At 29.5% G+C, this 23856-nt stretch overlaps 11 protein-coding genes and 1 non-coding gene across 12 annotated transcripts; 6 read left to right on the top strand and 6 right to left on the bottom strand.

The window, feature by feature from the left end:
* Positions 1–705: 705 nt before the first annotated feature.
* Positions 706–1476, top strand: CAM1 (translation elongation factor EF1B gamma; the record flags this gene model as incomplete). The annotated part of the gene is made up of 1 exon (XM_064857584.1): positions 706–1476. One exon carries the CDS (start codon positions 706–708, stop codon positions 1474–1476), a length of 771 nt encoding a protein of 256 aa, XP_064715422.1.
* A 1148-nt stretch (positions 1477–2624) lies between these two features.
* On the top strand, positions 2625–2930 carry SGF11 (SAGA histone acetyltransferase complex subunit SGF11; the record flags this gene model as incomplete). The annotated part of the gene is made up of 1 exon (XM_064857583.1): positions 2625–2930. The coding sequence occupies one exon, from the start codon at positions 2625–2627 to the stop codon at positions 2928–2930; it is 306 nt and encodes a 101-aa protein (XP_064715421.1).
* Positions 2931–3055: 125 nt separating this feature from the next.
* ELC1 (elongin C) lies at positions 3056–3370 on the bottom strand (the record flags this gene model as incomplete). The annotated part of the gene is made up of 1 exon (XM_064857582.1): positions 3056–3370. One exon carries the CDS (start codon positions 3368–3370, stop codon positions 3056–3058), a length of 315 nt encoding a protein of 104 aa, XP_064715420.1.
* A 558-nt stretch (positions 3371–3928) lies between these two features.
* VPS16 (tethering complex subunit VPS16) lies at positions 3929–6346 on the top strand (the record flags this gene model as incomplete). The annotated part of the gene is made up of 1 exon (XM_064857581.1): positions 3929–6346. The coding sequence occupies one exon, from the start codon at positions 3929–3931 to the stop codon at positions 6344–6346; it is 2418 nt and encodes an 805-aa protein (XP_064715419.1).
* Positions 6347–7281: 935 nt separating this feature from the next.
* Positions 7282–9024, top strand: NOP4 (mRNA-binding ribosome biosynthesis protein NOP4; the record flags this gene model as incomplete). The annotated part of the gene is made up of 1 exon (XM_064857580.1): positions 7282–9024. One exon carries the CDS (start codon positions 7282–7284, stop codon positions 9022–9024), a length of 1743 nt encoding a protein of 580 aa, XP_064715418.1.
* Positions 9025–9168: 144 nt separating this feature from the next.
* SSN3 (cyclin-dependent serine/threonine protein kinase SSN3) lies at positions 9169–11190 on the bottom strand (the record flags this gene model as incomplete). Its single annotated transcript, XM_064857579.1, has 1 exon — positions 9169–11190. One exon carries the CDS (start codon positions 11188–11190, stop codon positions 9169–9171), a length of 2022 nt encoding a protein of 673 aa, XP_064715417.1.
* Positions 11191–11853: 663 nt separating this feature from the next.
* MRX11 (Mrx11p) lies at positions 11854–12507 on the bottom strand (the record flags this gene model as incomplete). Its single annotated transcript, XM_064857578.1, has 1 exon — positions 11854–12507. One exon carries the CDS (start codon positions 12505–12507, stop codon positions 11854–11856), a length of 654 nt encoding a protein of 217 aa, XP_064715416.1.
* A 1339-nt stretch (positions 12508–13846) lies between these two features.
* Positions 13847–15886, bottom strand: ISM1 (isoleucine--tRNA ligase ISM1; the record flags this gene model as incomplete). Its single annotated transcript, XM_064857577.1, has 1 exon — positions 13847–15886. One exon carries the CDS (start codon positions 15884–15886, stop codon positions 13847–13849), a length of 2040 nt encoding a protein of 679 aa, XP_064715415.1.
* Positions 15887–16792: 906 nt separating this feature from the next.
* Positions 16793–17836, top strand: PWA37_000924 (uncharacterized protein; the record flags this gene model as incomplete). The annotated part of the gene is made up of 1 exon (XM_064857576.1): positions 16793–17836. One exon carries the CDS (start codon positions 16793–16795, stop codon positions 17834–17836), a length of 1044 nt encoding a protein of 347 aa, XP_064715414.1.
* A 1348-nt stretch (positions 17837–19184) lies between these two features.
* MET31 (Met31p) lies at positions 19185–19925 on the top strand (the record flags this gene model as incomplete). Its single annotated transcript, XM_064857575.1, has 1 exon — positions 19185–19925. The coding sequence occupies one exon, from the start codon at positions 19185–19187 to the stop codon at positions 19923–19925; it is 741 nt and encodes a 246-aa protein (XP_064715413.1).
* A 210-nt stretch (positions 19926–20135) lies between these two features.
* On the bottom strand, positions 20136–20552 carry EGD1 (Egd1p; the record flags this gene model as incomplete). The annotated part of the gene is made up of 1 exon (XM_064857574.1): positions 20136–20552. The coding sequence occupies one exon, from the start codon at positions 20550–20552 to the stop codon at positions 20136–20138; it is 417 nt and encodes a 138-aa protein (XP_064715412.1).
* A 1317-nt stretch (positions 20553–21869) lies between these two features.
* On the bottom strand, positions 21870–22007 carry PWA37_000921. Its single transcript has one exon. It is a non-coding gene; the product is annotated as a tRNA-Ile (tRNA).
* Between the last annotated feature and the right edge of the window lie 1849 nt (positions 22008–23856).

Here is a 23856-nt window from a genome sequence, read left to right as displayed (position 1 = left end):
TTTAATTTTTTTTCTCCTTCTCTGACACTTACAAAACAAACATTATGAGGTTCTTTTCCCTGAAGCCTGATTCCACGTATGCAATTTCAAATTATCTTACGTCTAATTGCATATTCTCTTTTAATAAAACAAGTTTCAAGATAAAAAACGATAAAAGTAAAAAAAAAAGGCTGATCTGCAATATTTTCGTTTCTTTTTCTTTTGTGTGTGCCTGAATCAAAATGTTTGCTCAAAAGAGAATGCAAAATATGAGAAAGAACAAAAGAAGAAAGAAAAAGATCTTGAAACACCGCAGTTTCCTAATCAGGTTAAAAAGAGACTGTGCCCTAACTCCTGGTACTTGCATTATTTAGGGTTAGGTGTATGCTCTGGACAATCATTTTGACAAGAAGAAATTTTTTGAAAAGTTTTTTTCCAAACACACATTTTTCTTAGGGTTCGTGCCTTTTTTCCATTTTTTTTTATATTTGTTTCTACCCTTGAGGAGAAAAAGAAGAAATTATTGGATTTGAATTAAATAAGGCATTTTTTTTTATTTCTTCAAACTTGTTTATTTTAAATACTATTACACAACGTACTCCTTAATCATTTATAAGTCTAGCATGCGCTTGTTTTATCCTATATTTTGTGTTTTTTACCACTTCTGTTCCTCTTGATACTCTAAGTGAACAGTCGCGTCACACTCACTGTATAACAACAAGCGAGATGTCCTTAGGTACCTTATATGCTAACTTTAGAGCTAGATCTATTGTTCCAAGATCTTTAGTGAACTATTTGAATTTAGATGTTAATATCGTCGATCCAGCTACCAATGAAGCACAATTTGCTAAGGATTTCCCATTGAAGAAAATCCCAGATTTCATTTCTCCAAAGGGTTACAAATTAACCGAAGTTATGGCTATTGCCTACTATCTAGTCAACTTATCTGATGATGCCAAGAAGCAAAGCCAATTATTGGGTGCTACTTTGGAAGAGCAAGCTCAAATCATGAGATGGCAATCCTTGGCTAACAGTGATCTATTACCAAATATCGCTTTTGTCTTCCGGTCGTTAAAAGGTGATAAACCATATGTTAAGAAATTGGTTGACGATGTAAACAAAAATTTGGATGGTTTTGTTAATGTCTTCGAAGAAAGATTAAAAGATCACACTTACTTGGTCACTGAAAACATATCTTTAGCTGATATCCTATCTGCTGCCGCTTTTGTCAGAGGTTTCGATTATCTTTTTGGTACTCAATGGAGAAAGGAACATCCTGCTATTGTTAGATGGTTTAAGACTGTTATCGCTTCTGATATTTTAAAAAATGAATTCAAAGATTTCCAATTCATTGATGAACCTTTGAAATACAATCCTCCAAAGAAGGAAAAGAAAGAACAGCCAAAGAAGAAGGAAGAAGCTAAGCCTGCCAAAAAAGAAGAAGAAAAAAACCAAATAACCCACCAGCTCAAGAAAAGAAACCAAAGCATCCATTAGAATTGTTAGGTAAACCTATTTTTGTCTTGGATGAATGGAAAAGAAAGTACTCCAATGAAGATACTAGACCAGTTGCCCTACCATGGTTTTGGGAACATTACAATCCAGAAGAATTTTCTTTATGGAAGGTTGAATATAAATATAATGATGAATTGACTTTAACTTTTATGTCAAATAACTTAATTGGTGGGTTCTTTAACAGATTGACTGCCTCCACCAAATATATGTTTGGTTCCATGGTTGTCTACGGTGAAAACAACAACAATGGTATCATTGGTGCCTTTATGGTTAGAGGTCAAGATAATGTTCTAGCTTTCAATGTGGCTCCTGATTGGGAATCCTACTCTTACACTAAATTAGATCCAACCAACGAAGATGACAAGGAATTTGTTAACAACATGTGGGCTTGGGACAAGCCAGTTGTTGTCAACGGTGAAAACAAGGAAATCGTTGATGGTAAGGTCTTAAAATAAAAGAAGTTTGTCATCTTTATTTTCATCTACCTCATCTCTTAACTTAATTCTACGATTATATCCCTAAATAAAAACACAATTTTTATGTTGATTTATATATTTATATATCTACATGTGTGTATATCTATATTACACACATAACAATTTTGTCTTTTAAATAGTACTAACAGTACTGTTACTATTTGCTCACCTTATTATTGTATTCCAAAAAGGTCTTCCTTTCATGATGATTCATTATCCGTTATAATAAGTATTGCTCTAACTTTGAATTAGTTAATTTCTTGTATATACATCATAAAAATGTTCACCTACGTAACCAACACAAAAGGAACAAAATGGAAAGAAAAAACATAACAGAAATTTAATGAAAAAGAACTTTCCACTGAATAATGTATAAGTATTCTAAACTCATAATCTTACAGAACATAATACATTTATTTACAATAAAAACCGGGGAACGATATAGCTTGTTTTGCATTTATGTAATAATTCAATTAATATTAGTCTAAAAAAAGAAAAAGTATTCTTATATATGACTATATAAGAAAATTATAAAAGTAAAAAAGAGAAGTAAAGAGTATATATATCAGTATATTAATATATCAATATATCCATACATCATCAAGTATTGTTATCAATATCAATATTATTAATAAGATATATTATTGTTGAAACATGCCAGAAAATGAATTTCAAGTAACCATTGATTCAATATCAGAACAAATAGTTAGAAATTTGTTACATTCAATAATCCAAGATATTGTATCAAGAGAAACTGTTAGACAAAGACAATTACATGATAGATATCCCGATTTTAAACCTTACTATTATGACCCAGATGGAATACTAGATATTAATGGATTACCAAAACAACAAGAGTCGTCACAATATTTTCTTTGCCAAAACTGTAAAAGAGAGATATCCGCCAATAGATTTGCTGCTCATTTACAAAGATGTTTAAATAGAGGTCCACGAAGATAAAATCATTTTTGTGCAATATCAAAGTCCCTGCATTATACTGCATTATACATATACCTACACACATTAATAAATATACTTACATATACATATATATAATTATAAACAATTTTCATTAATATAAAGATTCATATATTTAAATAATCTGCAGCTAATAATAATTCCAACGATATCTCAGAAGGCACATCAAATTCAAAATTTGTTATATCATAATCTTCCTGTCCATTTGATTCATCTAGATATTTAGATTTCAATTCTAAATATTCAATAACTTTATTTAACACCTCTGGATCAATATTTGGCAAGTCTATTTCATTTTTCTCTTGGAAATGTCCTTGAATAATAGCCTTTAGGATTGGTGATATCATGGCTGCATTTTCAGTAATCGTACATTTTGTACCATCTGATGCAATCAACGTTATTCCGTTATCTCCCTTATCCATATTAACAAAATTGAACTATTCAAGCTTCACCTTAATATATCAATAAAAAAAAGATCTAAACGTACCTTTCTAGTAAATATTACTGCTATTATTATCACTAACCAATACTACAGCAAAGATAACCTTACTCTCAGAATGAGGGTTCCTACTTTATTTTGTTTTTATTTCAACATCAACTATATTCACAATGATTCAGCCATGTGAATTCAAATAATCACACTTCATAAGTTCTACACTCTCTCCCCTCCTTATTCTTTAATTAGTGAATCACTTCTGTGTATTCAAATCGTGTCAAAAATTACGCATTATAGTTTCATGTTTTTTAGATTTTGCTTTATGTTTTTCCTTAAAACTCTATTATATTTGTTAAGATTGTTCCTATTTTACCTGAATAGTACAAAATTATACATATGTAGATACCTCCACACACATATATATACATAAGTGATTACCGCTACAATCTATTGATATACAGTTTTATAATATCATTTTACTATTATTCATTTCCAAAAGTTATATACTGAAATTAGACAGTTTATTCAGAGACATATAAACGATATGAATTCAAATCCAAGTTTTAATTGGGAAAAATTGCAGAATATATATTACAGAAACAGAGAATTGACTACTCTAGATTGGCCAGATATAATTAAACATAAATTTACTGGCGATGATAGTAGTAAACGATTGATATTTTGCACATCTTTATGTTTTATTGCTATATTTATTGATGAAAACATTGAAATTTATGATCACAAAGGTACCCTAATAAAGACTATTCCAATAAGATTAATTGGAAAGTCTCAATTGGTTGATATTCAATTCAAAGAAAGATTGGGATTAAATTTAGTAATTGTAATGGAAGACTCGATTAGATTAATCCAAAATTGGGATAAGTTAGATATCCAAGTAATAAATTTACCAATTGATGTTGCTGACACTATATGGGATTATAAAAACGATGTAGTTATTTTAAAATCAAATCAAGATATATGGAAAATTAATTGGGATGAAAAAACTTTTGAATTGTTGTACAAGAATAAAAGTAAGACCCACATATCCTCTACTAATACTAGCACTGTTAATAAGAAAAATAATATTACTATCCCTAGTAGCAATGATCCACTAATTCTAAGTTATAAATTATTGACTAGGAGTCACTGGGATACTTTTCAAAATAATAAAATAATATTATTAGATATTAATCATATCTTTGAATTTGACTGTACAGAAAGAAAAATGGTACAACATAAAAAGCTGCATAAATGGCATCTATTGAGTGTATCCAGTGATGGTAAAATATGTCTTTTTAATTATAAATATAATAAATTTCGAATATATGAGAATTTTTTAGAAGATCATTTAACTGAAGTTACGTTAGATGATCGCCAATCATCACCAAAATATATGAAATGGTTACCGAACAATTTAGTTGGTTTAATATTTGATGATGAAGTAAAAATATACTCCAAAGATGGTTCATATATCACATTTTGGTACCCAGATTATATAATATCTGTAGATTCCGAAATAGACGGGTTGAAAGTTATCACCACAACAAACATAAATTTGATCACCCAAGTGATGCCATCAACTGTGGGGATTTTTAAAATTGGATCTACAGAACCTGGTGCAATGCTATTGGATTCGTGGAAATTAGTATCTGAAAATCCGGCAAAGGCTATTGAAAGATTAAATCATTTTAATTTAAGACAAGCTGTAGATGATTGTATTGATGCAACAAGAGATGAGTTTGATCCTAATATTCAAAAAATTTTATTAAATGCTGTTGTATTTGGCAAAAATTCATTACCTTATAAATCGTATGATTCAACAAAATTTGTCAAGACTTGTAAATTAATGAAATTATTAAACACATTTAAATTTGTCAACATTTTCTTATCTGAAAAAGAGTATGAATTTTATGGATTACAACAAATAATTAAGATTCTATTTTTGATGAATCGATATGCTGTAATTATAGAGATTATCAAAATGACTGGAGAAAGCAAACTATACCCAATATTATTTTTCAATTGGTGTGCGACAAAGATAAAATTATCAAGCGATCTAGAAGATGATGAATTATTAAACATCATTCAAAGGCAATTAGAGGAACTTCCAAAAGGCGTTCAAGCACCTATGTCTAAGGTTGCCCAGGTGGCACTTTCTGAAGGAAGATATACATTATGTCGCAATTTATCATTATTAGAATCTAATCCAGTAGGTAAAATTATGACATTATATTCATTAGATGATGACTCCATAGCTATAAAAGAAGCTCTAAATACTGATAATCCAGAATTAATAATTTCATTATTATTAATATTAAGAGACAAATTATCACCGGCACAGTTGGCCAAATTATTAATATTAGATGCTTCAGATAATCAATTATATTGTTATTATAATAGACATAACCTCAATTTCTTAATGGATTTCTATACTCAAACTGATAAATATTTAGATTTATCGTATTGTATTATTGAACAAGGGGAAAAACAAGGCGATATTAATGCTATTCTCCCACAAGTAAAAGAGTTATTCAATAAATTCACTCATAAAAATTCATTAGAGACGTATGATGGATTTTCACTATCAAGAAAAATACAACTAAATAAGTTCCAAGAGTTACTAACGAATATTCTTGGTTCAGATTTCACTCAATTTACATTAGATGAGACTCTATACAAATTGATAGAAATCAAGCAAGATAAATATGTTAAGGAGTTATTGAAGACTTTTAGAATTACCGAAAGAAAATATTATCATATCAAATGTAAAGCACTTGTGGAAACAGAAAGATTTGATGAATTGTTACAATTTGCTACTGATAAAAAGTCACCTATTGGATATGAAATATTTTATCGAAGATTAATGGACAAAGGTCATAAAGAAGAAGCCTTAAAATATATTGACATGATCCCTAATTTATCTACTGAAAAAAGACAGCGATTAATTCAAAATTGCAAATAGTAGGAACAAACAAATTAATCCAATAAACCTCTTTTCTTGTGATGATTGATTTTTTCACAGAGTTTTACCATATATATTCTTTCACATGAAACTTCTTCGCCTATTGTAGTTTCCCTCCTTCAAAAAACAGTTAAAACTGGTTTTTCTTTTCTTTTCTTTTTTCTTATTTTAAATTTTTGCTTCTCCTCCGAAAGAAAAATTTTTGAGCCAGCAGAAGAGAGAATGAAAAAATTTTTTTTAATAATTAAGTTTCCTTTAACTATTACGATGAGCTGACTTATAGCTCTTGACAATAGATAATTCTATGACAGGCCTTGCCTTATTTAAAAGATATTTTAATAAAAAGGTGGAACGAAATTATTATTTTAATCACCTTCACTAATTGCAACAGTGGAACAGTGCATTGTACTCCAAGATCACTTTAATTATTATATATAAAGTAGATCCATCCAAAAATAATAATAATAGATATATACATACAAAATGTCCGAACTTCAAGAGAAGTCTACACAGGAAAGTGAATCTGATAATGGTTTAGATATGAAAACGTTGTTTGTCAGATCCATTCCAATGGATGTTACTGATGAACAATTGACTGAATTCTTTTCCAATTTTGCCCCAACTAAACACGCAGTCGTTGTAAAAGATACTAATAAAAGATCTAGAGGGTTTGGTTTTGTAAGCTTTGCCACCGAAGAAGATGCACAAGACGCTTTGACTAAAGCTAGGAAAACTAAATTACAAGATCATCTATTAAGAGTCGATGTTGCCAAGAGAAGAGACCGTTCTAAAAAAATGAAACAAAAGATACTGAAGAACAGTTCAGTACTTCAAAGCAAAAGAGTAAGTCCAATGAACAAGAAGATACTAGTGCTGTTAATAATGAAGGTACTGAAGACATTTTAAAAGGTAAACCGAAGTTAATTATTAGAAATATGCCTTGGAGTTGTCGTGATCCAAACAAATTGAAAAAGATTTTTAGTCGTTTTGGTACTGTCATTGAAGCTACTATTCCAAGAAAACGCGATGGGAAACTTTGTGGGTTCGCATTTGTCACTATGAAAAAAATTAGCAATTGTAAAAATGCTTTGGAAAACACTAAAGATTTAAAAATTGATGGTAGGCCTGTTGCAGTAGATTTTGCTGTTCAAAAAAATAGATGGGAAGATTACAAGAAAAAACATAAAAGTGATGAAGTATCTGAGGATTCTGAAGAAGAAGAGGATATATCTGACAGTGAAGAGGAGGAAGAATCATCTGACGATAGTGATATCTCTTTAGACTCCGATGAAGAAGTTATTGATGACGAGGCAGATTTAGATGATATAGAGGAAGATGAAGATAAACCAACTAAGCAGCACAGAAATAGAAGAGAACAATTTTCTATCTTTGTTCGTAACGTTCCATACGATGCTACAGCAGAATCATTAGTAGATCATTTTAATAAATTTGGGCCAGTTAAGTATGCTTTACCTGTTATTGATAAGGAAACCGGGTTAGCAAAAGGTACTGCCTTTGTTGCGTTTAGGGATGAAAAGACTTACAACTACTGTATTGAAAATGCACCTGCTGCAGGTGCTACCTCCTTATTAATTGATGATGATGTTTTACCCGAATATGTTTATGAAGGCCGTGTTCTTTCTGTAACTCCTGCCTTAGACAGAGAGGAAGCTAATATCAGAGCTGAAAAAAATGCAGAAAAACGTAAACAAATATTAGGTAAAGCTTCTGGTGAACGTGATAAGCGTAATTTGTATTTATTAAATGAAGGTAAAGTTGTTGAAGGTTCTAAATTATCTCAGTTACTGACACCAAAGGATATGGAAATTAGAGAGAGATCATATAACTTGAGAGTAGAACAACTAAAAAGAAACCCATCTTTACATTTGTCTTTAACCAGATTGGCTATAAGAAATTTACCAAGAGCTATGACTGATAAAGCTTTAAAGGCACTTGCTCGTAAAGCGGTTGTTGAATTCGCTACACAAGTTAAAAATGGTGAAAGACATCCTTTAAGTCAAGAAGAAATTACCAGATCCACAAGGGAAAAATATAAATTCATGACCCCAGAACAAATTGAACAACAAAAAAAGAAAGATAAGAAAAAGGGTGTTGTTAAGCAAGCAAAAGTTATTATGGAAGTAAAAGGCTCTACTGTAGGAAGAAGTAGAGGTTATGGCTTTGTGGAATATAAAGATCATAAACATGCATTGATGGGTTTAAGATGGTTAAATGTTCATTTAGTTACTAGAATGGAAGTGCTTGATGGATTAACAGATGAGGAAAAAAAATTGATAGATTTTGATGATACAAAAGGTAGACGTTTATGTGTAGAATTTGCTATTGATAATTCTAATGTTGTTAAAAGAAGAATAGAGAATACTACAAAGGCTAGAGCTAATGCTAAGAGAAAGAAGGAAGAAGAGTTAGCTCAACAACATCAAAAAAAGCAAAAAACCGAAGAGACAAGTCAGAGTAAAGATAAAAATAATGGCATGAGTAGTGATGTAAGGAGACTTATAGGGTTTAAAAGAAAGAAAAAAATGCTAAAAAATAGATTAGATAATGCTGAAGCTAAATCAAAGCTCAATTCTTTAAGTATATATCATTATTCATTAAAACATATGCAGATAAAAATAGTTACATTATGTATTACATCAGAGAAATATCATATCTAAATAAATGCATCATTAATAATGGGATATCAAAATATTTTTGATAAAAATTCTATTATGACGTTAAGAAAATGCAAAATGGTAAAAATGTGAAATTGTATTTTTAAATAGAAAAAGAAATGACAATATAATATAATTTTGATAATATTAACGTCTTTTCTTTCTTGAAGGTTCAGAAACTCTAGATCCTAATGGTAATGATCCACTTGACACAGCTGCGGCTGCAGCTGCAGCCGCAGCCAAGATCCTTCTATTTACACCCAAACCACCTAATGTTGTGTTATTACCACCATGAGCCATCATCTGAGATTGCGAACCTATGTTCCTAGATTTGTGAGAACGTCCAACATTCATGATATCATTATCTTCTGTATGAATTCTTCTTGCAGGATAGTGATAATTCAAACCTTCAAATATATTTTCACTAACAGGACTATCACTGTTGGTAAAATAACCATGATCTAAGGCGACAATCGCATCGATCCTCGCTATGGGATCATAAGCAAGTAATCTACGAAGTAAATCTAACCCTTGACTATCTCTTCCACCAGTTGAATGATACCACGCAGCTAAATTTTCTCTATACTTTGGAAATTTAGCCAGATTTTCATATTCTGGGTACTTGTGTAAATTTTTCCAGATCTTAGAGCTTGGTGTCCCAAGAACTTCCAATATTTTTTGCATTTGATTAGATTGAAATGGTACACCTTTCTTAGAATCCATTTTAGCTTCTTCTCCTTTGAATAGAGGTTGTAACCCCATTAATTCAGCAAATATACATCCAATCGCCCATACGTCTATTGCAGGTGTATAATGTCTAGCTCCAAGTAACAATTCTGGTGCTCTATACCAAATAGTCACAACTACTTTATCACCTGTATATAATGTCTGTAAAAGGTTTGAAAATTTTCTTGCTAAACCCAAATCACCGATCTTAACACAACCATTTGCAGTAACCATAATGTTAGCAGGTTTCAAATCTCTATGAATAATCCAGTTTTGATGTAGAAAAGACACACCATCCAATATTTGCCACATAATAGACTTTATCATTTTTGTTGATATCAATCTTTTCTTTGGATGAGAGTGATAATGAATAATTTGTAATAAGTCATGTTCTGCATATTCGTAAACTAAATAAATATTTTTCCTTTCTAAAAAAATTTCCACTAATTTAGTTAAATGTTTATTATCAAGTTCTCTACATAAAGCCATCTCTCTACAAGCACTCTGTGATATTCCAATATAATGTACTTGTTCAACACCCTCCTTTTCACTTTTAAACTTCTTAATGGCATAAAAGATTGATTGATCCTTTTTTCCATTAGATGTCCCAGGTTTTAATATCACTACATGCGTGCCATTGCCAGTAACACTAGAATTATCTTTTTTTGAAGTGTTTTCTAAATTTGAATTAGCATGACTATTTGTGGATCGCATAATATTATTGTTATTATTATTACTGCTATTATTAATATTACTTGCTCCAGCATGTGTAGAAGTATTACCAGAAGCAGGTATGCTTTTTCCAGAAGTTTTTATATTTATTCGGCTTGCATTACCGCTGTTTTTATCATTTTTATCATTATTATTATTGCTAGTATTTAGCTCTGAATTTTGAGCAATTCTGTATTGTTGCTGTTGTATTATATTACCACTAATACCATTGTTAATAATGTTCGATGCTTGATGGTGAATCTTATTATCTGCATCTCTCCTTGAATTTACTAAAATATCAGCAGTTCTTGGTTTATTTATATTATCAACGGTGTCCTTTAAACTAGGATTTACCACTTCACGACTTTTAGCTTTATAAACTTTCCCATAGGTCCCAGCTGCAATATAACCAATAATTTCAAATTTCTCCAAAACAGAAACCCTTGCACTGTCTTTTCTTGATTTGTACGGTCCAATTGTGAAAACGTCATTATTAGCCATTAACATTGGATTTCTACCATGGACAGTAGTATTACCTATTTGTTTTTTACTTAACAGTTGTGACTGTGTATGATTTTGCCAAGTATCTCTATTACTTAAATTTTGTTGTAAATTTTGATACATTGGATAATGGTGTTGTCTGCTTGAATATTGTTGAGAGGTAATTCCATTGAACCCTTGAGAGTGTCGTTGATATGTATTGGACGATCTTTGGTTATTATTATTATACATGCCCCGTGAGATATTCCACTCAATTATACTCTATATATTAAGCTGATTATAACGTTTTTTTTCTAGGTGGATTTCTAATACTTGGGTAAAATAGATCAAAAGATTAGACCGTATCTATAAAGTTTAGCTTAACTTAGACGTGTCCTCTAATATATAACCCTGAAAGAAAAAAATAATTTATAAATTTACTCCCAAATATTCTACAATATTAATACAAACGTCTATGTAGTATAATCCTCCCTTATTAAACGAGAATTGCTTATGATCAAAGCGACAGTCTCCCTATGTTAATTACAGTCATCTCTTACCACACAACAAGGTGATCCATAGATTTTTTTTAACTGTGTATTAAATTTACTTGATTCACCGAAAATTTTGGATTGATAAGCGATTTTTGGGCGGTTTCTTATCCCGCCTAAAATATACATAAGGAGTTTTTTCTACTAGAAATAATACTCTATGGCGGAATTTGTGAGGACTTTATAACCGCATAAAATCAAGTTATCTGACTCTAATCAATACAGTGAAAAGAGAATATATAAGATCAAAACTATGTTAATTGGTATTTTTATCTATTTGTGTGTTTATATTTAGTCAATATTCAGTCATACAATGATTACATAAAATGTTTACAGTAGATGATACATATTTTCACTACTGTTACTACTGATATTTAGACCAAATTCTCGTCAGGAATAGTCTTAATTCACGGAATGGGACTATTAAGTACCTGCCGAAGTATGGAGCTGCCCAAAGACTCACAAACATTCTTAAGGGACCCATAACTTTTACAATAGAATAAGAAATAGCCCCTGTAATAATTAACTTATGTTTATCCAACGGTTCATATTTATCTCCGACTAGACGCTCGATAGCTTTATTACATTTAACTAATAAGGGATTACTAGATTCAGTAATGTTGAATTCATTCCAAAAATCTGAATGGTATAATATGTACCATATCATAAATAAAGGGATTACAGCAGTCAATTCGTGTAAGATGAAAAACGTTGTTATGGTTGGAATAGTTCCAGTTTCTTTTAATTTTTCAAAATAATCATTAAATTTAGGGTTACCATTCAGTTTAGTCAATATCTTCGATTTTTTGATGAATTTTTCTAATCTTTCCCTCTCCTTTACTTGTGAAGATACCTTTGGTTCTATGGATGTTGTATATAACCTATTAGCTGCATTATAGCATGCTATTTTTAAATTTGTTCCTATAACGAAGTTTACTGATGGGGAAACAACAATTTTGGGCCTTTGAAATAAGACAAAATTCTTGTGATTATTAAAAGCCAGCTTATTGAAATACATTAATATTTTATATCTATCGAATGTCTCACTTCACCATGCATATGTATGTATTCTTTCCTGATACCCACAAATCTTAGCAAACATGTTGTTACTACGTGTGTCGTTTAATAAAGATTTTAGGAGACACAAAAATATAAAAAACTGAAATAAAAGAAACAAAACAAAAAAAAAACTGACGAAAACAGTTTTAATACTTTAATTTCATTTTATAATCATTTTATATTTACAAGAATTTATATAATTACACTTGACTCTTGCTTTATTATCACATAAATAAGTACCATGTATAATAAACATAATTAACTATGATTGACAACTTGGCCACATCTATGGCAAAGTTCATTTTCTTTTTGTGCAGCATGTTTCCAACATCTTGGGCATTTAAAAAATGGACTCTCTTTAATTTCCATTTTAATATTGCATGACTCTATTTTAATTAAATTACCACTTCTGGCTTCTAAATCCTTTATATCCAATTTCTTAATCTCAACAGAGGTTACTTGTAAGATGTCTGTCAACTCTTCAACATCTAAACAGATCTTATTCAGTGGATCATTCAAATACAAGACCACTGCCAACTGACTTGTTTTGGTAAGTGTTTTCGATACATTTTGCTGTTCATTTTTAAATAATTTCAAAATTGGTAACTTTGTATTAGAAAAGGTTTCCATATCGTCACGTAGAGAATTAATATTTTTGAAATTTGGAACTTCCAACCCAATGATCGAGTCTAAGTTATATTTCGCTTTTTGATTCAACTTCCAGCCTCTCCCTAAATGATTCCAAACCTCTTGCAATAACACAGGTAAAATAGGTGTTAAAATATGTCTATAAGTGTTTAATATATGATATAATGTGGTCTGAATCTGTTTTCTTTTCAATGAATAGACACTGTCAGAATATAGAGTATCTTTTGATATATCAAAATAAAACGCAGACAATTCATTGTTTAAATGGTATTGAATTAAACTCAATACTTTTGAAAAATTATATGTCTCATATGCCTTTTGACAATCTGTTAATAATTGTGATAATTTACCAATTGTATACTTATCAATAGGCCTTAATTGATCGTATGGCAAAACTTGATAATCATCACTTTTATTTAAATTACCAAGTATGAATTTAAATGATAATCTTAATCTTTTCAAAGAATCCGCAACATGATTAATAACTACTGAACTTGCTGTAATATCGTTGCTAAAATCTGTTTGTGCTACAAAATATCTTAATCCATCAATCCCAATAGAAGGTAGTTTAAGTTTCTGATTACCCTTTATTATATCGGTTGGTGAGATCACGTTACCCAAAGATTTAGACATCTTCAAACCTTTTTCATCTAAAAAAATCCATGTGTAACTATAGTCCTAAAAGGGGCTACAGGTTTCATATCTCCTAAATTTGCTGCGATATAGGTTAATAAAGAACTTTGAAACCAACCACGATGTTGATCAGTACCTTCTAAATAAATATTTGACATGGGCAAAGGTATATTATCCAATCTTAGAGTATTTTTATAAAAATTTCTAATCACACACCAGGATGTTCCCGAGTCAAACCAAACATCCATAGTGTCTTTACCTTTTACATATTGAGATGCTAGGTGTTGATAATCTTCCGGTAACCATTTTTTTATATCTTCTCCTTCCTCTGAAACAAACCAAGAGTTAGTGTTACCTTCAATTTTAAACTTTTGAATGATATGAGATATGATTTTGTCATTCATTAGAACAATACTTGGATCATCTTTATGTTGAAAATAAGGAATTGGAACACCCCAGACTCTTTGCCTTGAGATACACCACTCGTTTCTATTTTTAATAAATGCTTCTAATCTATGTCTACCTCTTTGAGGAATGAAATTGGTTTTATGTACAACATCATATGCAGTATCTTTAAGATCAGTCAAATTAATGAACCATTGTGGGGTAGATCGAATGATTACAGGACGTTTAGATCTCCAGTCATAAGGATAAGAGTGTTTATAATCAGATTGCGAAAATAACATCTTCAATTCAAATAATCTGTTTATTATTACATTAACTGTCTCTTCATCTAATACATTTCTACCTTTTGAAGTATCCAATGGATCTGCTAAAAATTGCTTTAATTGTGGATTGTGGAACTGATTTAAATCATAATTACCATATGAATCCACAGCAGAAAATATCTCTAAATTGTTCTTAAACCCTACTAAATAATCATCTGCACCATGCCCTGGTGCAGTGTGGACTAACCCTGTACCTGTAGTATTAGTGACGTGTAATCCAGGCAATAGTGGATATTCCTTGTCATTCTCCAATAGTGGATTACAATAATATAAATTATTTAAATGCTTCCCGTCAAATGTTTCCAAAATAGACCATTCTGAATCATCTATAGGAATAGTATTTAAAGTATCCTTCGCAATAATGAGGTAATCATTTGCAGAATTGTCATGTACTAAACAATATTTAAATGATTCATTAAAACATATAGCTCTATTAGAAAATAAGGTCCAGGGTGTAGTAGTCCAAATCATACATTTAATTGTTTTGATTTTATCTAACATTTGAGAAGGTGTATCGAATATAGACTTAAGAATTGTTTGTGTAGAAAGTTTAGTTAAAGGAAATTTCACATAAATTGCCTTTGAAACATGATTTTCATTGTATTCTAATTCACTTTCAGCCAATGCAGTTCTTGTAACAGTCCCCCAATAAACAGGTTTATTACGTCTTTTTATGAATCCCTTATTGAAAAATGTTTTAAATATCAACAATTGATCAATTTCATAATCCTTACTCATTGTAATATAAGGATCATTCCAGTCAGTCATGATAGCAAATTCTTTAAATTGTTCCATTTGTGTTTTCCGGGTATCATCTGCGTGCTTCGCAGCTATAGATCTAATTTTTATTGGATCTTTCAAAGAATTGGACATTTTTTCAGGTAGTTTGTCCAATGCTTTTAATTCAATTGGTAAACCATGACAATCCCAACCTGGTTTATAAAAAATATATTGAGACTTTTCCAATAGATAATACCTGTTTATTATATCTTTTAAAATTTTATTTAAGGCGTGACCCAAATGAAGATCACCATTAGCATACGGAGGCCCATCATGTAAGACAAATAATTTATCTTTACAAAATTCGAATTTTTCTTTTGGATCCCTTAACTTTTCTATTTCAGAAATAAATTGATTTAATTGTTTCTTATACGTTGTATCAGAACATTGTGGTATTAACTCTTTTAAGCATTTATCTAAGGATGATCTCGTGGGAAACGTTGTTTTAGGAAGATTTAAAGTGTGCTGAAATGAATGTGCCTTTTTATCTGTAGAAACCCATCTAATAGACCTATATATGTGCCGACATGCTTTCAAATGATGAAGCATTCTTATTCCTTCAAATACTGTCTCTTAAATTCTATCTGTATCTATCTCCCAATATAGATACTAGATTTACTAGTGTGCGACTAGTTATACTTTTCCTGAATTAAGTCTGGATACCTTTAAACATAGAAATGTACTTACAAAGATGCCTCCACTCTCCTCCCTACCTCTTTATTTCTCTTTTATCAATTTATGTATTGTGTCTAGACGTCTCAATATCATGTCGAACTATCTTCATTACCATCATCTCCATCCAAGCTTAACCCCTTCCTTCCTCGACTTTCTTTTTATGTTCCTAAGATCTTTCCTCTTTAGGTGACAATTTTCCTTATTAAGTAGAGTATATTCTAAAGAGGAAAATAAAAGTAATAAAACTTACTCGAGGTAAAAATTCTTGATGAATTCCAGATATCGTGGTTTTTTGTCCTGTTTCTTTTTTTTTATTTTATTTTGTTTTGTTTCTTTTTTTCTCTTTACTCATCATCTTTGTACGCAACGAGTGAAGGAATGACAGACTAAGAATGATCTTCTGAAAGTAAGAAGAGAAGACAGAACAGTTAGTAAGCGTCAGAATGTTTCCCACACTATTCAATTATAAGTAAGGATCATTACCTATGCGAGAGAAAATGGATGTAACTTTTACACACAATTCTCGGTTTGAAGTGATAATATTGGCATTTTGTCTAGAGTTTTCAGAAGAGTTATCCGTACATAAACAAGACCAAAAAGCAATAATCAATCAAGAAAAAAAATCCATATTTATCTAAGCTCACTTAACTATATTTTAGCAGCCTATACTTTCTAAGTTTCTATTCTTTTCCTTGCTCTTCTTCTGTTCGGCAACTTACATTTACCACCCTATTACTTCTTTTCCATTCTCCCTTATTCTCTTTTATTTTAACAGCAGTAATGATAGTTCATACATTGAAGGAACAAACTGCTCAATTGAATAAATTTATGGTTAAACAATTTATTCGTGGTATCAAGTATAAATATATTAATCTGTTAATACCAGATGAAAACATCGGATTGAGTACTACAAAAGTATTAGAAGCTATAGATGATAATAAATTGATCTATTTTTTAGAGACAATGTTAAAAAGATCTCAGGCTACCATATCTCAATTTAAAAGGATCTGTTGTATTATAATCAAATTTTTAGAGTGCTGTGATGCTGAATTCAATTATCTAAGGAATTTGAAATTTAATTTGAACAAACTAATCGTTGTTGCATTTATAATGAGTAATGTCACAACTGGTTCTAATGAAGGTGAAATGATACATGAAAGAGAGAAATGTTATCAGTTATATTCAAGAATTACTGGTCTATCTGTCAAAGAGTTAATCAATTGTTGTTCTATTGTAAGACCAGTTGTGGTACGTCGTACTAGAAGGCAGAAACTATTACTCCGGCGCAATAACAATCAAACTGGAAATAATATGTTTAATTCAGATGAATCTTCTTCATCACCTTTAATAACTAGTACCACGTCATTGCACCAGATTCATGGATCAGCACATTCTCAAACAGATGATGATAATAATAATAATAACTTAGGATCATTTTTTGAAAATACTATTGCTTTCTCAGTTTCTGCAACAACAAATAACCATATTAACACCATTAATCCATCACTAGTTTTGAATTCAACTATGGACAGTCATTCTAATATAACAAAACATGATAGTAATAATATTCATAATATCCACACAGATAGCCACCATCATCATAATAACAATAATAATGCATCACTTATTTTACAGGAAGAAAATATAACTAGTATTGCTTCCTCTTCTCCAGCAACAACAAATTGTGATAGTGATGATATTTTACAAGATAGAATACAAAATAAATATAATCAAGGAAGCAGTGATTATGTTCTACCCAGTGAAATTGAACAATTTAATATTATGGGTCGAAAGTTAGTTATGGATTATTTTAAGGTTGTATAACTAGTAATTGGTCTATATTATATATACATATATATATTTATAAATATGATAATAAAATATATGTACATATATATATATATATATACATTCATTCAGATGAAAAGCTTATTCACTGACTCACTACATATCGTGAACACGTAATTATCTTGTATAGTTATGATACAAAAGCTTCTCTCTCAGACAAACGATCATGCTCATACCTATTATTTAGAATTTATAAGTAATCTACTCAACAAACTGTATATTTAATAGAACTCAACAAATATTATCTTTATTTGACATAATATTTAATTACTTTTCATTTTCATAATTTTCCTGGCAGTAGTCGAATATTTGAATGTGTTTGAAAAAACACTACATTTATTAAAATCACCAAATATTAAGCTCTTATGCAAATTCTTTCGATATTATATGTATAAGATACTCTTAGAAATTATTCGATTCGCATAAGGAATAATGAGAAATTGGTTTTTTTGAAAGCCTTTAAAACATTTAATCTTATCTCAATCCATGAAATAAGGGTTATATGAAACTGCAAAAATTGAAAATTATTTACTCCATATACAATATCTGTAACTTGCTATATTTCTTACATTTTAGTTCTTATTTCCTATGTTAAAAATGTGAAGACTATTATCCATAACTGAAAACTGTACTTACAATAAAACTTTAAAGTTTATAATAAAACATAATATTTCAAAATACTGTTGATTTATGTATTCAATCTTAAATTACACATTCTTTACATAGTTATTATTTTTTATTTTTACCAAATCATTGTTAGAAATGTCCAACGATACGTTTTCTATTTACTTCAATAATAGTTTTATAATGTTTAATAAATTTTGCATGCATTTTAAGTTAAAAAGTAGCATTTCGATAGATTTATACCATATACAACACAGCTACTATGAAAACTGAGAGACAATATCATCTACTTTTGTTCGTCTTGGTATCTCATGCTATATACTATTTGACTAAATTATCCTAATTTGAATCCAAAGGATTACTTTTTTTTATCATTAACGGAAAGCAGAATACCAAATACGGAATATATTTTCCGTTAAGGCGAATATTAGTCATTTATGAATGTATGGGTCTTTGTCAAGAAATGAAAAAGAAACAAAAGTTCGATGACTCTTTTTTCAATCTATGAAATCAATCAAATACACACTTGATTTTTTTCATATATTTATGAAACATTAATCATTTATGAAATTTAAAGCTTAAGCATTTTGGAGACAGTATGGAGAAAAGATTCGTGATATTGGAGGAATCAACCATTACCAGTCAATAAAAACTGGACAACTGATCACCCAAAGACTATAGTATAATCTAAACGAACAAAATGTCCGAAGAACTACTATTTATTAGGCAAGCCATAGATGCTTTAGTGTCTACATCAGAAGAAATATCTAGTGTCAATCCAACTATACGGGAATTATTAGAAAGAATGAAACCAACTAGTTCAAATCAAAATATAATTAGCTATTCACTTAATGGCAATACTAACAATAATAATAAGAGTAAGAGTAGTAGTAATAATGATGCAAATAATATAAGTAATATATCGCCCCTTTCTCCAGCTCCAACTGCCATGTCATCATCGTTTTCTGTAGCTAATAGTGCCATGCAAGAAAAATTTAAATATGTCATTCCTAATCAAACAATGATGGATGCGATGAATTTTAAACCTATTAGCATTCCTTCTGTTCTTAATGACAATATTCCGCAAATAAATAACACACCAATAGACTCTCAAATATTATCTGAAAATCTTGCCCGTTCTACACAAAAATTGGGTCGTAGAAGAAAGACAGAAAAACCGCCTGAAGAAAAATTCTATTGTAATAAGTGTGAATTAGTATTTACCAAAATGTCTGAGTTAAAACGACATGAAAAAGGCCATTTGCTTATATTACCACATATTTGCTCGAGATGTGGGAAAGGTTTTGCAAGAAAAGATGCTTTGAAAAGACATGGTAATACGTTGACCTGTGATAGAAATAGAAAAAAATTGAAAGAGGCCCTCGGCGACAAATATGAAGAATATATAGCTAGAGCACATAGAGATGGTATAAGTATATAGTTATCAATATTATTATGCTACTAGATATAAACCAATTAATAATTAACCGGTTAGTAAAAATCATATTTAATATATTTCATTCAATATCAACATATCTGGTGCTTATATAGATCTAGGTATATGTTTAGAAAATTTGTTATTTGACATAGAAGGGAATAAAAAGTAAGAAAAAAGATTTAAATCCGAATAATTTGATTTATATATATATATTTATTTTTTCTTTTGCGCTTCCTCAATCTTTTTAGCTTCCTCGAATTCTTTAATCTTAGCATCCAGTTGAGATAGAGCAAAATATGCTTCAGAACCTAATTGCGGTAAAACATCTTGAAACATATCATCTAAACGTTTTAATTCGCCTTTACCATAGATAGCAGAAACATTATATTTTGGAGCAACTTCAAATTTTTCTAATTTGTCAAAATGCAAAACATTACCATCTTCTTGAAAAAAATTGGCTTCTGCAATATCACTGATTGTGACCCCACCCATTTTATGCATTTGATTCATTAATTTTGGTTCATCCGGAAATAAATGTGTCTTCTTAGTCTGTTTTCTTCTGGTACCACCAACCTTATTTGCGGATGATAGCTTTTGTAATTTTGCTAATTTAGCATGATCAATAGGCATCTTTAAAATTTGTTTTAGCTTTGTCTTTCCTTTCTTTTCTTGAGCTTTTTTATAAACCAAGGTATTATTTTATTACACTAATGAAATAAAGCTAAAAGAACGATTAACTTTTTTTTCTTTTTACTTTCTTTGATCTGTATCATTATTTTCTAACTTTACAAAATACAAATAGAACCAACAAAAAAAAAAAAAAGGTTTTTATTAAATATGGTAGTCAATCACAGTTTCGCTCTTTCTCTTTATCTCTTTTTCTCCTGTATCAATATATGTAATTCATATTTTAATTATTTTGTTTCTACAACATCATAAAAGATTTTTAAAATTTTCACATTTTTTGCAACTTTTCAATTTCCGATGATCCTTCATTCATTTTTGTTCATTTTATACTATTGTGTCGCCTATTGTAGTTTTATAATAGTATATTTGTAGTATTATGCTGTATATATCAATAGTTGATCTCTCTCTGCTTTTCTGAAGTGCATCAATACAAGCCCCATATATAACATTAAGATCCATTGATTGAACTTTCTTAAATATCAAATTTCTTAAATTGACCTATCATCACTCACGAAAGATTTAAACTAAATTTAACATAAGTATTTCATTCAACAAGATCATTAAATGAAATAACAGAACTTACCACAAAGGGAAATCTTTGAAATAATGAAGAAGTAAGCTGTGTTAAAGATGAATTGTTAAATATCTAATTATTAGCTTACCCATAATTCCAAAATATTTTACAATATGTCAAAAACAGAAAATTCATATAAATGAGTGTTAAAAAGTAGAACGGCTGTTAATGCTTTAGGATGTAGTGGCCATGATATATTGATGTTTAGACTTCTAATTATTAGTTTAGAAAAGAATTTTTAAACAAACCTTTATGATTGAAATATAAGAAATTATAAAAAAAAAAAAGTGAATATATATGGTAGCAGTAATCAACAAAGATAATTGCGTAGATAGGGCATGTTATTTAGTTACTTATAGCTATACTGGTCCAACTACAAGTTAATGTTACACCTAACACTATAAGGCGCATCTACATTGTATATGTATTTTCTTTATTTTATCAATATAAATATATTTCCAAAGTAAACTGTTAGCAAAATCTCGAAACTGTAAACTTATCACATTAAGTAAATTACAGATGAACTACACTAGATATGAAAAACTGTTTATCTAAATATATATACTGTATATGTAAAGATAAAAAATACGAATGTCGTTATCGACTTAAGAGATTATAAGATCGTCTATAGTAACATAACAGTTGGCTATGTCATATTTTTCACGCAAAAAAAAGTAAAAAGAAAGTGCTCGAGGTGGGGATTGAACCCACGACGGTCGCGTCGCTTATCATGAGAGAACCTCTAACTCCCATAGGCATAGAAATTCCACGCGGCAGACAGAATCACTATAAGCACGAAGCTCTAACCACTGAGCTACACGAGCATTTTCAAGAATGTCGTAAAATAAAGATGTTATTACCATCAAAATTATATAATATTCTGAGTGAATCTAGAATTATCTATTGTTTTTGTTAAAACATAGACAGTATATCTGTTCGGTTTCTTTATTAAAAACTGTTTTATTGTGTCGTTAATAATGATAATTAGAAAAGAAAAATATTTTTCAAGAAGAAAAAATTTAAGAAGAGAATCAAAAGAAGAGAGATCAATTTATATTTATGCATAATCATGTTATATAATTATATACATTGTTTTTTATAGGTTTTTAACAAACCCGAGATCCAATTTACTAATAAGTTAAGTCATGACTACAATAAATACAAATGCTACTACTTTCCAAGAGTTATATAAAAAAAAGAAAACCAAGCAATAAAATTACAATTTATAGTACCACTAACCTTCTGCTATAAATACCCAAAAAACTTATGATGTCACCGATATCCTTTTGTAAGTTATATTATCTTATTATATTAATCTAAAATGAACTCTAATAGAATTTTTGATTCCGAAGTTTTGCGTCAACAAGAAATTATCTAAGAATATACCTAATAATATATATGCCATGCTTATAATCAGGTAAAGATTAATCTCAATTTTTTTTTTTATTTTTCTAAAATATCTTGCTTCTTTAAAAAAATACCAATAATTTATTAAAAACAATCTTTAATAAAAAAAATTATTGAGAATATATTACACATTTTCTAACAAATATCTTACAACACGAATAAGGTATCAGCTTTTTTTTTTTAAGATAGTCCTCTAACTTCTAAGTTTAATTTAATTATGCATAACTTCTGTGCACCTTTGAAGACCAACCCTTCATATAATGCTTTGTTTAACAAGTACGAAAAATATTGCAACATCATTTCCAAATTTATTAAAGAGAACTCTTTATCATGCTGTTGACAAACAAAAAAATAGCTCTACACAAATCCGTTTTAATTTTGAATTATTTGCTGAGGATGAACCATTTGTATTGAAAAACTATTTAGTTACTTTCAAATATTTACTAAATCTGTTTGATTGTTATTACTTCTAGATTTTTTAATAAATAATAAAAAAGTTATAGCTTTACATACTGTAACAAAAGATTACACTATGTTCAAAAAAAAAAAGAACTTAAGAATTGAAAAAACATTTCAAAAGTACATACAAGCTTCTCTAAACTATGTATGTGTATGTAAGGATTAACAAGCTGAGTGATAGAGAATGAACCAGAGAGAATATACAACTGATGTATACCATTATTATTATTTGATTAAAATATATGTCTGTTTTATTTACTCACTGGAGTATAAAACTTCTTCCTTATACTCAAGAATAAATTGAGGGGGCTCGTCTTATACAGTATAAATATTGGCTGATCAAGATAAAAGAGGAGTTAACTAACAAAATAAAAGAGACATTTCTTTCAGAGTACTTATAAAAATATTCTTTTTTCATGATATTTATGTTCAGCAACCTTATAAGTATAGAAACTGAAAGAAAAAGAAGGACAAAGATATTCCATTAATAATTCTATTTCCCTTTTGCGCATCACCTCCAGACTAACAAAGATTTTTGTAACAAATTTTCAATTCCATGGTTTTCCCAAATTAGGGTTTACAAATCTTTTGGAGAAGAAGATTCAATAGAGATCTAATAAAAATTTCCAAAATACTATGGTTTTAGGAAAAACTACTTTTAGGATCCTCTCGTTTCATTTACTTTTTTTTAACTTTTAAAATTAGGTGTTTAGGTTTTTTATTATAATTTTTAGAATCAGAGCGAAAGATAACTATACAAAAGTTAGATGTATTTTAGTAAGTAACCATGAAGAAGCAAACCTTTGT

This window comes from Arxiozyma heterogenica, assembly GCF_036370985.1.
Source record: "Arxiozyma heterogenica strain weizmannii chromosome Unknown scaffold_15, whole genome shotgun sequence".
NCBI lineage: Eukaryota > Fungi > Ascomycota > Saccharomycetes > Saccharomycetales > Saccharomycetaceae > Arxiozyma > Arxiozyma heterogenica.
The sequence above is the reverse complement of the archived record's forward strand: the minus strand, read 5'-3'. Positions and strand labels throughout refer to the sequence as shown.